The following is a 14,812-nucleotide window of genomic DNA, read 5'->3' on the forward strand; positions in this document are numbered from 1 at the left end:
GAATGTGTAAGTGTTCCTGGCATACTTGTCTTCGTATCTGTAGAACCTCAAAGTATCTTCCATAATTGTATCTGATTTAAAGGGAATAATTACCAAGAGATCAACCCTATTTTTAATCTTATAGGATATTGACTGTTTAATAATTTTGGTTTCACCAATATATTTTTTATGTATTCATATGGTTTGAATCATCTTTTTTTACTTTAAAGATTATATGCAGAAGAAAGTTATTGTGATGCTTCCGGGGGGGGGGGGAATATCAAACAACTAATCTCAAAATGGGGGTCAAAACAGAATGAATTGTGATTAGATTTTATAGGATAACAGACTGAAGAGCTATTTCAGTCTCTTCAATTGCCTGCTGATTTTCAACTTTGACTGCAGGCTCTTATTAATGCCTTACATTAATGATTTGTAAAACTTTCTATGACCCAGGAACAGCGGATGGGTATGGATTGATAGGTTAGCTCTCAACATTTGTATAGTGACAAAGGAGTATATATATATATATATATTTTGTCTTGCCGTATTTTTATAAAGTAGAAAAAATTATTTCTAAACATTTTATCCTGCCCATTATATAAATCACAAGGGATTAATGGAGTTGGCAGCTTCGATGACCTGAAGAAAATAATGTGAGGAAATAATGTAGGGTAGGAGAAATAAATATTATTTTTGTCACCCAAAGTCTTCTAAGAAACATTCATACTGCAACCTATGCTTTCCATTGATTGAGGTAGGGGAAACTGGCTCCACAATGTTGCATTAGGGGGCAAGAGTGGATGAGATTTCTTCACAGGCAAAGAACTCATGAGATCTCTCTATTCTGACGGACACCAATGGAAGCAAAGTTATTATTCATGTTTTATGTTAATTAAATGCATTGATTGTCCATTGATCCCAATGAAGATGGACTTTTTCTGCTCTTCTGAACAGTTCTTTAAAGTGACCTGTTGACTTTGAAGACTAATTATGGTATTCCATAGCTAAGCTGCAAAATTCCATATACCCACTAGAGGGCTGTTAAGTTTTTGTATCTCTTTGCTACCATCCAGTGGATATTTGAGTCTTTCAAAAAAAATTTCAGAGAACAGCAGGTTCTTAGTCCTAAATGAATTAGAAAGAAAAGTTAGAAGTTTCCTGAAAGCTCAGAAGATATAATTTCTGGTCCCTGTGACTGACCCAGATTGAATCCTGCAACACTATCCTGGGACACATATATTCGCCTTCATTCGCTAAATGAATTACTTTCTCTAGATAAAGTAGTCAAATAAGTTTATGCATTACTTGAGTTATGTACTAAATACAACCCAGTATTATACCAACTAGGCAAGGAGAGCAACTTGGCAAAAGTATTTATGCCTAGTTCCTGCCATAGAATTGGATATTTCCAGTCTTACAATAATTTTAGATTCTAATGTCTTTCAACCCCAATCAATCTGGCCACAAAAGAGCGGGTCCCACTATCTGGAGAATGGCATGTTGTCCACCATTTCTGCCTATCATACACATGTGAAGGAATATATGCTCTGAAGGAAAGTTTGTTTGTAATACTCCAGTCAATACGGTGACCTTCAAATGTTATGCAATTATGATTCCCAGTCGATTCTGGAAACTAATTTCAACACCATTGGAGGGAACCAAATGGGAAAAGACTGCTTTAGTAGTTCACTAATGTCAGGAGAAAAATGTGCTAATATCTTCATGTTTACCTGGGAACACTGGAAATGATTAGTAGTAGAATTTTGTCAGTTTTTCTACCAGCAGACAATTTGTGTAGAATAATTTATCTTGTTATATTTCTTGCATCTTAAATCCAAATTCTTATTTCTTATGTTGTTACCAGAGATAAAACATGTTTCTTTAAGATATTTCAGTAATATTAAAATACCAAACAGAAATACTGTCAGATCTGGCCAATTTCTGTCATAATATTTAACCCAAAGTTAAAATCTGCTTACTATCTCATACTGTTACTTTTGACAGAAACTTCATTTTTGTGTGTGTCTTTAGTAGCAAGGGCATATGGTCAAAGTCTGGCAGAATTATAATATAGAATTTGATCAATATTTGCTTACACAGATTGGAAATATAAATCAACCTTTTTTATGAAATAAGATGTTATGGTTCAGTGTTATAGCAGCTTATAGAGCAACTCAGATGATGCTAAAATGCTGCAATAATATCAAGTAAATACCATTGTAATGTATTTGAGTCTTGACAACCAACCTAAGGTTGTTAAGTTATGGCATTTGTATGATGACATTAACATATGCCATCACTTCCTCCCCCTCCTGGTCATGGACAACTATGTTCAAGGTAGCAAAATGTTACTTAGGTTGGAAAATTATTGCATTGCTTTCAAAGGCAATTCAAAACTCAACCTGGCCTCAGAAAAAGTTTCATAAGAATTGCAATAAATGGATCATGATAAAGGTCACCCACCTCGTTCAACAAACACAAAACATTATTGTGCCCTTTTTCATATACTTTGATGTAGTGAGAAATGAATGTTTGGTATGTATCTCCATGTAATTGAATTAAACCCAATTTAAAAGGCGTGAGTCTCAGGTCTTTTTAATTTTATTTTTCTGTGCTTTTTTGTGTACCCTATTTGTTTGAGAAAGTACTGCTAATTCACCTGTGTGGAAGGATTTTAGTGTTCCCCTGTTCCCGCAATGAATGAGAAATTCTACATGGCGTGTATTTCCATGCATATAGCACTGGATCTACGTGCCTGGATTTTCTGTAGTAATCAAAAACATCAACACAGACCCTGTAAGTAAGCTGTGCTCAGAATTTGTCAATTGCAAGTGTCAATGTACTGCTATTTATAAGTAGGATACTTGTAATAAAAGTTTTTGAGGCAAATGAAGTCATTTTTTGTCTCTACTCTGATGTAAGTGCACTTTTATGTTATAATATGTGGACATCAATGTAATTTAATGAGCAACTATAAATATAGCAAATAAATTTTATTATGTTAATATAGCTTCAGGAATTATGGAACAACGTTTGTTCTACTCTACATTCTAGACTCTAGAGCAGTGGTTCCCAAACCTTTTCAGTCCACTGCCCCCTTGGTGTGCTATAAACTGATCCTCAGTGCCCCCCACCCAGTGGTGGAATTCAATTTTCTTTACTACAGGTTCTGTGGGCGTGGCAGGGGGGGTGTCATGTGACTGGGTGGTTTGCACGACGGAAGGAAGATAGTAACAGTAAAATTCAAAACTGTAACAATTAATTGCACATTTATTTGAAATCCAATTTAAAAACCTTTTTAGTTAATTTTAATTCAACAAAATTGTTGAACATGATCTGGTTTTTCTTTGAAGATGTTTTGCTTCAAGAAGTGTCTTCAAAGAAAAACCAGAAAGTCCATTTGCCTCTTGAAAAAGCACCTTTGGGATTCTTAAGCATGATGAGATGACCAATTAAATAAAGTTTTGTTTTACAAAGTCATTGTGGGCACATTGTTTGCATTGGTGTAATTAAGAAAGCACCAACATTTGCTTGAATTATTTGATGAGATTATTGCATGGTACCTAGGGATTCCCAATATGGAAAGTGAGAATGGGAACATTTTAACAGATCTATATGTTCTTTGGTTATAATTTTCACTAAAGAACCATGGGGATGGAAAGGGAAATATAGACAATGGAGTCCAACCCCCTTCCTCAACAGATTGGAAGCAAAGAATAACTCTAGCAAAACGTAGCCTTTTACCTCTTTGGGGAATCATTTTCTTTTTTTAATTATTATAATTTTTAAATTTTTCCCAATACAACTCATGCAAAGGATCATTCACACGCACATTACATTTTCCACACTTTTAACTTATATATTTGTGATTCCTTATAACTTCTTTAAGCTAAATATTTTTAGTACAAATCAACGCATTGACATATATATCCTAATGCAGTTTCCTATCTCTTACATTGACATAATTTTCATAAGTAAAGTTCAGTTGTCTCACCTCTCTTCCTCCCTCTCTTCCCCTTCTCTCTCCCTTTCTTCTCTTCCTCCCTCCTTCCCCCCTTTCTCTCCCTATCTCCTTCCCACTCCTTTCTTACTCTCCTCTCTCCATCTTTCTCCCTCTCACTTTCTTTCTCCCTCCTCCTCTCTCACTTCTTTCCTCTTTCCCCTTCACTTCCTTCTTCCTTTTCTTCCCCTCTCCCTCCCTCCCTCTCTCCTCCTCTCCTTGTGAAAAAAGAAATAGCTTCGTAAAAAAGAAAAACCTTTCCCCTCCTGTCTGCTCTGTTACCACTCTCCCCCGTCCTGGATTTTAATGCTAGGCTCAGCTCTGCAAGGGAGAGAATCAGGGGTGGGTTTCAAAAATTGTTCGAACCACCTCTGTGGGCGTGGCCTCCTTTGTGGGAGTGGCTTGCCGCCCATGTGACCGGATGGGAGTGGCTTGCCACCCATGTGACCGGATGGGAGTGGCCTGCCACCCATGTGACCTGGTGGGAGTGGCCAAGATGATGTTATTACTAGATATTACTAATTACTAGATATTATTAATATTACTAGATCATTATTAATGCATAGATAACTGTGGGACATTACACACCCACCCACACCCACAAACTATGACAGTGCTAGGAAAACACCAAAAAAATAAAAATCCCCCCCCCCCCCCAAAAGAAAGACTGCCAATGAAACCAGTTTTTTTTTCCTAAGCCTAAGAACAGGAAAGACAAAGTCACTGGAATAAAAACCATCAAGGCAATGTGGAAAATTATAAAGGACAGGCACTCACAGAACCATCAACCACCTCAGAATTACCTAAACAAGTAAGGTGACCAGATTTTCAGATTGGTAAAGAGGGACACCATTACTGCCAGCGTGCGACCTTGCTAGGGACGTCTGGTCACCTTAATTATATACATCCTCTCTCTCTCTCTATCCATCCATCCGTCTGTCTATCTGACTGCCTATCTAGTTATGGTATCCCTCTCCCTCTTTCCCCTCTCTCTTTCTCCATCCATCTATCTGCTTGCCTACCTATCTCTCTCTTTTTCTCTCTATCCATCCGTCTATCTGCCTGCCTATCTGTCTATCTAGTTATGGTCTCTCTCTCTCTCTCTCCCTCTCCCTCCCTCATTATCATCTATCTCAGTGTTTCTCCACCTTTTTATAAAAATAATTTATTTTATTTTTTTTGTTACATAGACGACACATACCCACAACAATAAAAAACAAAACAAAAAGAAAAAAACCCATCATCACATATAGCATGTCGTTTGGTTACAAGTGTTTTAACATTTATCATTCTTATACATTTATTATTTCATTTAATAGGTTATAATATACAGTTTGGGTTGCTTTGTTTACCATCCCTTCCTCCTGTTATAACACCACCTTATTTTCCCTTTCTTTTCTCCCTTCCTCCCTTCTCTACTTTCTTCCTTCCTGCTCTCCTTTCCCTTCCTTCTTCCTGTACCTTTCTCCTGCTCTTCCTCATCCCCTTCCTACCCTCTCTCCTCCTCTTTCTCTCCTTTCCATCCTCCTCTCCTTACCTCTTTCTTTTCACCCTCCCTCCCTTCTCTACTTTCCTCCTTCTTCCTCTCCTTCCCCTTCCTTCTTCCCTTCCCTTTCTCTTACTCCTGCTTTTCCTCTTCCCCTTTCTACCCTCTCTCCCCCTCTTTCTCTCCTTTCCATCCTCCTCTCCTTACCTCTTTCTTCTTTCCCCCATCTTCCTTTCATTCTCTCCTCCTTTCTCCCTTTCTCCCAACTCCCTTTCTGGGAGTTGAAGTCCACACACTTTCAAGTCTCCAAGGTGGAGAAAGATTGATCTATCTAATTAATATAATTATTTCTCCCTCTCTTTTTCACTCTCTTTCCAGCGCACACACGCAAATGCATAGGGCAGCCCACCTCACACACAGGTAACTCCGGGCGGCTTACGGGAAGAGGACAGCCGACCACTCACCCACGCGGGGGGGGGGGGCAGGATTTCGCCAAGAAAAGTTAACTTTCCTGCGAAAGGGGCCGGCAGCCTCTCAGCTCTTCCCAGCCGGGAAGACCTCCCCCCACTTCCACTCCTGCGACCCTCCTCCCGCCTCCTCGGAGCTTCAAGCAAGCTAACTGGGAAGGCTGGGGAAGAAGAAGAAACGGAGGCGCGAGGTCAGCGGTCCTTGGGGGCGTGGCGGAAGCCCTGCAAAAGCGCTCCTTTCCCAGCTCGGCTGCCGTTGTTGCTGCTCATGGCAGAAGGGGAGGAGGAGGAGGAGGAAGAGAAAGCGACGGGGCGGTCCCTGCAGCCGCCGACGCGGGAAAGGTGCGCTTTGACAGGGCTTCCACAGCCCTGCTAAAGCGCCCCTTTCCCAGCTCGGCTGCCGTTGTTGCTGCTCATGGCAGAAGGGGAGGAGGAGGAGGAGGAAGAGAAAGCGACGGGGCGGTCCCTGCAGCCACCGACGCGGGAAAGGTGCGCTTTGACAGGGCTTCCACAGCCCTGCTAAAGCGCCCCTTTCCCAGCTCGGCTGCCATTGCTGCTGCTCATGGCAGAAGGGGAGGAGGAGGAGGAGGAAGAGAAAGCGACGGGGCGGTCCCTGCAGCCGCCGACGTGGGAAAGGTGCGCTTTGACAGGGCTTCCACAGCCCTGCTAAAGCGCCCCTTTCCCAGCTCGGCTGCCATTGCTGCTGCTCATGGCAGAAGGGGAAGAGGAGGAGGAGGAAGAGAAAGCGGCGGGGTGGTCCCTGCAGCCGCCGAGGCAGGAAAGGTGCGCTTTGACAGGGCTTCCTCTCCGGAGAGGTGTTTTTTAAAAAGAAAAACCCTGCAGGCACCCAGTGACAGGGGCTAGGAACCCGGAAGTTAATTACTTCCGGGTTCACTGACGAACCGGATCGCAAGAACCGGTGCGAACCAGGAGGAACCCACCCCTGGAGAGAATAGATACCTTGGCTGGGGCGTGGGGGAGGTAGCTAGAATAGAAGCAAAGGAAGACTCAAGGGGAGAGATCTGCTGGGCTTGATAAGCGAGGGAACCAGGCCGGAAGTGCTCAGCTGACTGGTGGCCAACAGAGCCCCAGGCAGAATTGTGCCCTGCGAAGGGGCCACCTCCAGCACTCCTGCCACCTCCTTTGCCTCTTAGCACCCTCCTGCTGCCCCCCTTGCCTCTTAGCGCCCCCCTTGCCTCTTAGCGCCCCCCTAAGTCATCCCACTGCCCCCCAGGGGGGCGGTACCGCCCATTTTGGGAACCACTGATCTAGAGGTTAATAAGAGTTGAATTTGTGAGGCTTCAGTTGTAATGCATTTTTGTCATGTTAGGTTTTGCTAAATCTGATGTGTATGAATAGTTTCTCTGAACATGTGGAGAGAGCATTTCCTACACTAGTATTTATGGGTCTTGGATTAGGAAGCATAAACTTAAAACAATTATGAATAAATAAAACTTGCATTTAAATCTTCATTTTTTAAAGAAACAAAATTACAGGCAGTCCTTGCTTAACAATCACTATTGGGGCTGGCAACTCCCTTGCTTAGGCAACCCAGTTGTTAAGTCAAACACCATGTGACTATGCTGGATTTATGATATCATTTACACTGCGGTTGTTAAACATGCATTTGTTAAGTATGACATGTGATTTTACTGTGAGTTTCTTCATTGATTTTGTCAGAAGCCAGTTGTCAATGGGCAAATAGAAATCATGTGACTGTTGGATGCTGTGATATCCACCAATTGTGAAGAGCCCAAATTCTGATCACATGACCAAGGGATCACTGCAATAGTTGTAACGGTTGTGCTTTTTCAGCAGTGTCATAACTCTGAACAATCCAAGGCAATTGTTAAACAAGGACTATCTATTCAGACTTGGAACATTTAGATCTCTGCAAAATTTTAGTATCTTTTGCCTCTAATTCCCCAGGCAAGCTGGTAGCCTCCAGCTGTATTATTCATCTATTTTTATACCAACGTATTTGTCAAAGACTCACAGTATTAAAACTGCAACTTTCAGAATTCTCAGTGGGCTTAGTGCAAGCTGAAGTGAAACTGAAGACTGAACTGAGAGACATTCCTTTGCAATTCTCAACTCTACAACTATGAGGGACGTGGTGGCTTAGTGGCTGAGACGCAGAGCTTGTAGATTAGAAAGGTCAGCAGTTTGACAGTTGGAATCCCTACTGCCTCATAACGGAGTGAGTTCCCGTTACTTGTCCCAGCTTCTGCCAGCCTAGCAGTTTGAAAGCATGTAAAAATGCAAGTAGAAAAATAGAGACCACTGGTGGGAAGATAACAGTGTTCTGTGCGCTTTTGGCATTTAGCCACGACCACAAAGACGTTTTCGGACAGCACTGGCTCTTCGGCTCTGGAACGGAGATGAGCACTGCCCCCTAGAGTCGGGAATTAGTAGCAGATATGTGCAAGGGGAACCTTTACCTTACAACTATGGATTCTGAGACATTGCTGAAAACATTAAGCCTTGTTTATATATTTAACATTGATTGTATAGTGCATCCAACTATGCATACACCCTAAATCTAAGATTTCACAGTTTTCAATTCAAAAGGAAAAATGAGTTATACATCAGCAATACTGTCAATTCACTAAAGCTGCAATCTTCAAAGCAAGATCAAGGGAATAGACTTTTGAATAAACAATGTTTAAAAGTACTTTACCAAGGAAATAAATGCAAACATACTGTATAACAGCTTAAAGTTCTGCCTACAGGAAATACTCTGAAATGAATTTCAGAGCAATATCAGTTGTTTATTCAAAAGTAAGTTAAACTGATAATGGCATAGAAATCAAAATGGTCATTAATTTCTTCTTCGGATACAGATGGAACTGCTCAGTGAAAAACTAAGCAATGTAGCAGTCACTTAACTAAAAAATAATTCATCATTCTGTGAGTCATGGCTTAAAGCATAATCTGTTTTGCAGATCAGTCAGGAGTTTATTCAATCAACGAAGAGTAATTTAGCAAGGTGAATGTACTTGCTGAAATTACAGAACAATTCAAATATCCGACATACCAGAAGTATATATTTGTATTTCTAGCTCTCAATAAGGACAGGCACTTATCCATCATCATACTGATGGGTAAAGTTCATGTACTTCCTCTTCAGACATTGCGAAAGGCCCTATAAGAATGGTGAAGAATGAGCTGGACCTTGGAAATAAAATCTCAAGTTCCACAAACTAGAATATATTTAAATGATCACTCCACAAAGAATAGAAGGTATATGGGTAAAATGGGCCTCATTTGTCAATGAATCTTTCTTGTTTGTTCTCACATATAAGCAGTGGTGATCACAGCCAGATACACATACATATACAATTGCAGAGAATCTTCGTAAGCTAGATTTTAAAAAAAGAAATCAAGCTGGAAAACATTTTGTTTTGCTCCAAACAGAATTGTAGAAAACATGGGGTAACATAGAGAGGGTAGGAGGGATGGTGGTTCTGCATTTATTCTTGCTCTATTTGACCTCTTGGTGCCTTTCAAAACCATCGGCCATGATATCTTCTTGAAACCATACGACCAGAGGTGGGTTCCTGCCAGTTCTAACCTCTTCTATAGAAGAGGTTCCACAAATCTACAGTGCTGTTTAGAACCAGTTCCAGCTTCCTCCCCCCGCCCGTCCACACATCATCAAGATGAAGAGCGAGAGGAGGAATTCTGGGAGTTGAAGTCCACAAGTTTTAAAGCTGTCAAGTTTCAACACCCCTGGTTTTTTTTTTCTAAAGGGTTATGGGTGCAAGGGTCTTGTAACTTGACAGCTTTAAGATTTGCACACTTCAATGCCAGAGTTCAAGAGCCAACATTTTGGTTGCTAAGCAAGAGCGTTAAGTGAATTTCACATTTTACAAGTTGGGCCACACCCACCCAGTCACATGACTGCCAAGCTGCTCCCACTCAGTCACATGGCTGGCAAGCCACTCCCACAAAGCAGGCCACACCTACAGAAGAGGTTCTAAACATTTTTGAAACCCACCACTGCATACAACCCAGATTAGGGGTGGGTGGCATGTTGTTTCCTCCAAAGTTAGATTAGCGGTATTCTGGAAGTCCCTCAAGACCTGGTTATGTTAGCAGGCTTAAGTGGCTATTCTTATTCTCTCTTTGCCTAGGGTTTATTTTTAATCATATTTATCTTTTGATATGTGTTCTTATTTTTATTGTGTTATGTATGCAGTTTACTGGATCATTGTATCCTGCTTTTTATGAGATGGTTTAACAGATTAAAGGAGTTGGAAGGGACCTTGTAGGTAGTCTAGTCTAAATCCCAACCCAAGCAGGAGACCCTACAACATTTCTGACAGATGGCAGTCCAGTCTCTTCTTGAAAGCCTCCAGTGATGAAGCTCCCACAACTTCCGAAGGCAACTTCTGTTCCATTGGTTGATAGTTCTCAATATCAGAAAACTCCTTATTTCCAGGTTGAATCTTTCCTTGGTTAGTTTCCATCCATTATTCCTTGCCTGGCCTTGGCGCCTTGGAAAATAGCTTGATCCCCTCCTCACACTTCTGATAGAGTAGGAGATTTGTCCTTTCGGACTTGAAAGATTCTGTTTAATGTCGCCTTACAATAAGGTAGAATTAGCTTATCTGGGAGGGTTTCCTGTGTGGCCTACCTGGTAAGGCTGACCTTCTTTCTGCAGAGTAATTCAACCATGGCAGAGGACCTGCAATGGAAACCACCACTCCTCACAGCTATAAAAAATGAATAGAGGATAGACAGAAAGACCACTTTCTCTTTCAAATTTTGATTTTTCTCATCCCAATTTCAGAAACTATTTTGGGGATTCCTTCCTTTTGTTCCAGAGTTAATGCCATATAATACATTCATCCCTCTTCCTATTATTTTCTTCCATTTATTGTGTCTAGATATACAAGCTTTGTTTTAATATGTTAAACTCTGATAGCACATGCAAGCAAACAGGGCCACACATTAAAAAAATTAGAAGTCCTTATGAATTTATTTACACAATTATTAAAGTACACAAATACAGTGGTAATACAAATGAGGTGTTCTGAGATATTGTTACCAATACACAGGTTTATAGAGACATTCTAACTATATTTTCAGCAGGTGATGGTGAGATTTAAGTATAATGGAAGGGCAGAGACTGCCCACAACCAAGAACAATTTGAAAAGTTTGCAGTAAACTTTTTAAGTATAGTACAGCAATTGAAGGTTCCAGATATATAGAAAGAAGAGGCTGCCTTTTAAAGTCTCTAACATTACATCATTGACAACAAATATTTACAAAAAGCACACTGAAGTGTAGAACTATACAAATGGAAGTGCACATGCCCAAAGAACCAACATCTACAGCAACCAGTGATACAATTATTCAAAATTTTTCCATGGACCAACATTAAAACACATTCCCATTGCACTCCCCCAATCATAGGTTGCATCAAATCAGACCTTGAACATACAAATAAGCAATAGATTAAAGTTCTAAGGTAGCTAAAGAAAAGTAACAAGATTGTTCATAGATCGAAATCCACAGAAGTGGGGAAAAAAAGAGAGGAAACAAAAAAGGTGACCCGACAAAAGCTTTGAAACAAAACGCTTGCAAATGAACAGGAAAATAAAATCTTTACTCGCCACCAAGTTTCCAAGGAGACAAGAATCTCACGCTTATTAAAAAGTAGTAACAACACACCTACATATTGCATTTTCATCCCTCAAAGTGGGACTGATGGTGCTTTTGAGTGGTATTTGGTATGACTCACATGCCTTCTACTCTCCCAGATTACTAAGGGATAAATATATTGCTCATGAAAACGAAGATTCTTCATGTATATTAGCTGGCACACTAGTGTTTTTGGCCACTATATAAATATATCTTCAGCTGAAGGCCAGCTGTTCCAGGCTTGCATGTTTTAATAAAGAATGAAAGAATTCAACAAGCTTGAATGTTCTCTTGACTTCTTGCAGAAGGAACAGATTGCTTATAACTCCGAGCCTTGGCGGAATGCAGCTGGCTGGTGGCACTGGCTGCCTCTGGGCACTCAAGAGGCCCGCCCACGTCCACACTGCTCCCACTGCAGTGGCAGTGCTTAATTGGCATCTGTAGGAACAACCCAGCAGAAACAAGGTATCCTGCCTCTCTCCAAACCCTCCTCTATTATGAATAAAGGCAATACATTCTACGTTCAACATTAAAAACTTCCTGAAAGTTTATTTTCACATTTTTTTGTCCTTCCAAATCTATGAAGCGTTCTTTTTGTCTCTACTCAGTACAGCTTTTTCTTCCAAAAGATCTCTCGCTCTTTCTTGAACAAAACAAGACAACATTTAAAAAAAACACACACAAAAACTGTGGGTGGTACATAGAGATTTAAATTTAAAAAAAAGAAGAACCCGACAACCCTGGAAGAACAAGATAGCCGTTAAGTAAAACTAAAAATTAAAAACCCTTGAGAATCCCCCTTTGTCTTGTTGAACGGGACCATACAAAAGTAAAATAGTGTAAAATAAAAGGAAACACCTCTAATTCAGTTAGACATTCCCTTCTCACTTAAGCTTACAAGAAGTTTCAAGTCTTGAATTTTGTTTTGTTTTAAACCAAGCTTTAGAATTTTCACATTTCCACACAGGGTTTGAACGAGACAAGACTTTTGGTTTTATAGAGAAGTTAAGCCAATAATCTTAGCAAAATGAATACAAAACTTTCTTAAACCAAGTAAAAGAGTTATAATTACAGTAGAACAATAAAAAGGGGGGGGTGAAGACTGCCGCCTGCTGAGGGACAACTAAAATGGCTATTAAATAACAGGCGGGCAATGCTGTATTACCATCGCTTCCTTCTTTAGCCCTGTTGCTAGAGTTCATATAAGGTTATTAGGTTTCGGGCTAAAGCCTCTTGTAGTGTGGCAGCTGCTGGATTCTGTCCATGTTCCTGTGAGAATCTTTAGACAGTGGCAAGGAGAGTTCCAATTGGAGTATTTCTTCTGCTCTAGTTTGGGATAGTTTGCTAGTAAAAGCCATTGATAACATAGGAGATCAGCCATGCATTATCTGCCCCTCAATGGCAACATTATTTCACCGATGCACAGCAGATTGGAGTACGCTGGTCGTCGCCAGAGCAGGAATCTATTGAAGCCAAGGAACAGGGTATCAATATCAGCTCACACCTACCAAAACTGCATAAAACCTGGACCCACATACCATTTTCTATGTATACAACACAAACATCTACTTCAGAAGGGTGAAAAGCCAGTAGAGAGATCTATGTACCAACTGAATCGATGATACACCCACCTGTAATGCCCACGAAGGGAATGACAGAATGACATGTTCCTTCTGTATTAAAGGTATGGCAAAAAAAAAAAAGGCTTCTTGTGAGCAGGGAGAAATATATGAAGAATGATGAAAAAAGCACATGCTAGTTAAAGAGAGAACAGATTACTCAGGTGAGCTCTTAAAATAATAATGAAACCCAAAGCAAGAAGGTGACAAATGCATTGTAAATGTGTGCGAGCACGCACACCAAAGTATGCATTATTTATAATAATGTTCCCATCAAAAATGCAATGTCAAGCGAAGTCTGTGAGCTCTGCAATCAGAAATTTGATTTCAATTTCAACTGAGGTGCTGGAAATGAAATAAATTAAGAAGACCCTACATCTGGATGCTTTGAAAAACCGGTGAAGACTTACAATATTCCTAGTGGAAATTATTAATACCTGTCAGTATTGCCTTCTTTTGTAACAAAGTTACATTTTATTCTAAATCTATTCAAGATATAGGCAATCTGCTACCAGGTCTGTAAGCCTCTTAAGAGCCACCTCCAGATTAGATGGGTGGGATATAAATTTAATAAATAAGTATAAGTATAATCTACAAAATTATTGAAAAATCCTGTTTTTTTCAGATCAGGATGAAAGCAATGGGTGTGCTTTGTGTGCACTAAATCAAGCTTTGCTCCCCTAACAAGATTAAGATGTGCAAGAAACACTTTTAAAAAATGTATAGGCTGAGTGGCAAGCAAATCCTCCTATTCAGAATTATGTAATAAAACTTCAGAACTTAGATTACCAAAACATTGTCAATCTCTAGAGAGCAGCTTGCATATGATTGAGAACAGGAAGGTGTTTCCAGGTACCCATCCCTACCTAGTCCAAGTCCTTGCTAATGCAAGTGCGAACTCTGTAGTGCACCAATATTCCAACAGCCAATTTATATACTAGTTTAGACTCATACATATTTTAAATGACAAGTAAGTTCTTTTTGTTGTTTCAAATTAAGACCATCCTGGAATGCAGAGTTTGTAGAGGCACTGTCAAATTATCACATTAAAGTCTTGTTGTGCAACAACAAGGTTTTTTTTTATTAAATAAACCAGGAACTTGATAGTGGACTGAATCCTTCAGATTTTCTCTCTAAACATTTGAGGTTTTCCAACATAAATTGTACATAAAAACAGGCAATTAAACATAATTTGTAAAGAGTTTGGCTATTACCAATCCTAGTTGCTGATCTTTACATCTTCCCTATTCTCATTTCAACTTTTTCCCTGCCAAACTGGGGAGGAAGAACAAACATGACATGTTTTCTTTGCAGGAAAATGCAAGTAAACACTTATTTTAGTATAACATCTCTTACAATCAAGGCTAATTTGGAAGAGAATCCTTCCACACAGTTAAAATTCTCAACAGTTGGCTTGTCCAGTTGATCAGATCCAAGTGGATAATAATAACTTGCAAATATTGTTAATAAAAGTAAAAGGCTCTGGGAGCCAAGTATACAAAAACAGTAATGAGAAGAGGAACAAGAGTGATTCAACATTAATAACAGAATTTAGCATATTACGAAGCTTTATCAAATGTCCTTTGGGCAGAGAGGCAAAGCATAACT

General features: G+C 40.0%; 1 protein-coding gene across 2 annotated transcripts in view; it reads right to left on the bottom strand.

Moving 5' to 3' along the window:
- Window positions 1-10,896: 10,896 nt before the first annotated feature.
- Window positions 10,897-14,812, bottom strand: part of CSNK1D (casein kinase 1 delta) — a 37,755-nt gene continuing 33,839 nt past the window's right edge. For both annotated transcript variants that reach the window (XM_032212095.1, XM_032212096.1), the window contains one exon: window positions 10,897-13,048. In XM_032212095.1, the coding sequence (XP_032067986.1) occupies window positions 12,998-13,048 (51 nt within the window). In that variant the 3' untranslated portion in view covers window positions 10,897-12,997. The remainder of the gene's footprint in view (window positions 13,049-14,812) is intronic.

This window comes from Thamnophis elegans, chromosome 2 (genome assembly GCF_009769535.1).
Source record: "Thamnophis elegans isolate rThaEle1 chromosome 2, rThaEle1.pri, whole genome shotgun sequence".
NCBI classification, from domain to species: domain Eukaryota; kingdom Metazoa; phylum Chordata; class Lepidosauria; order Squamata; family Colubridae; genus Thamnophis; species Thamnophis elegans.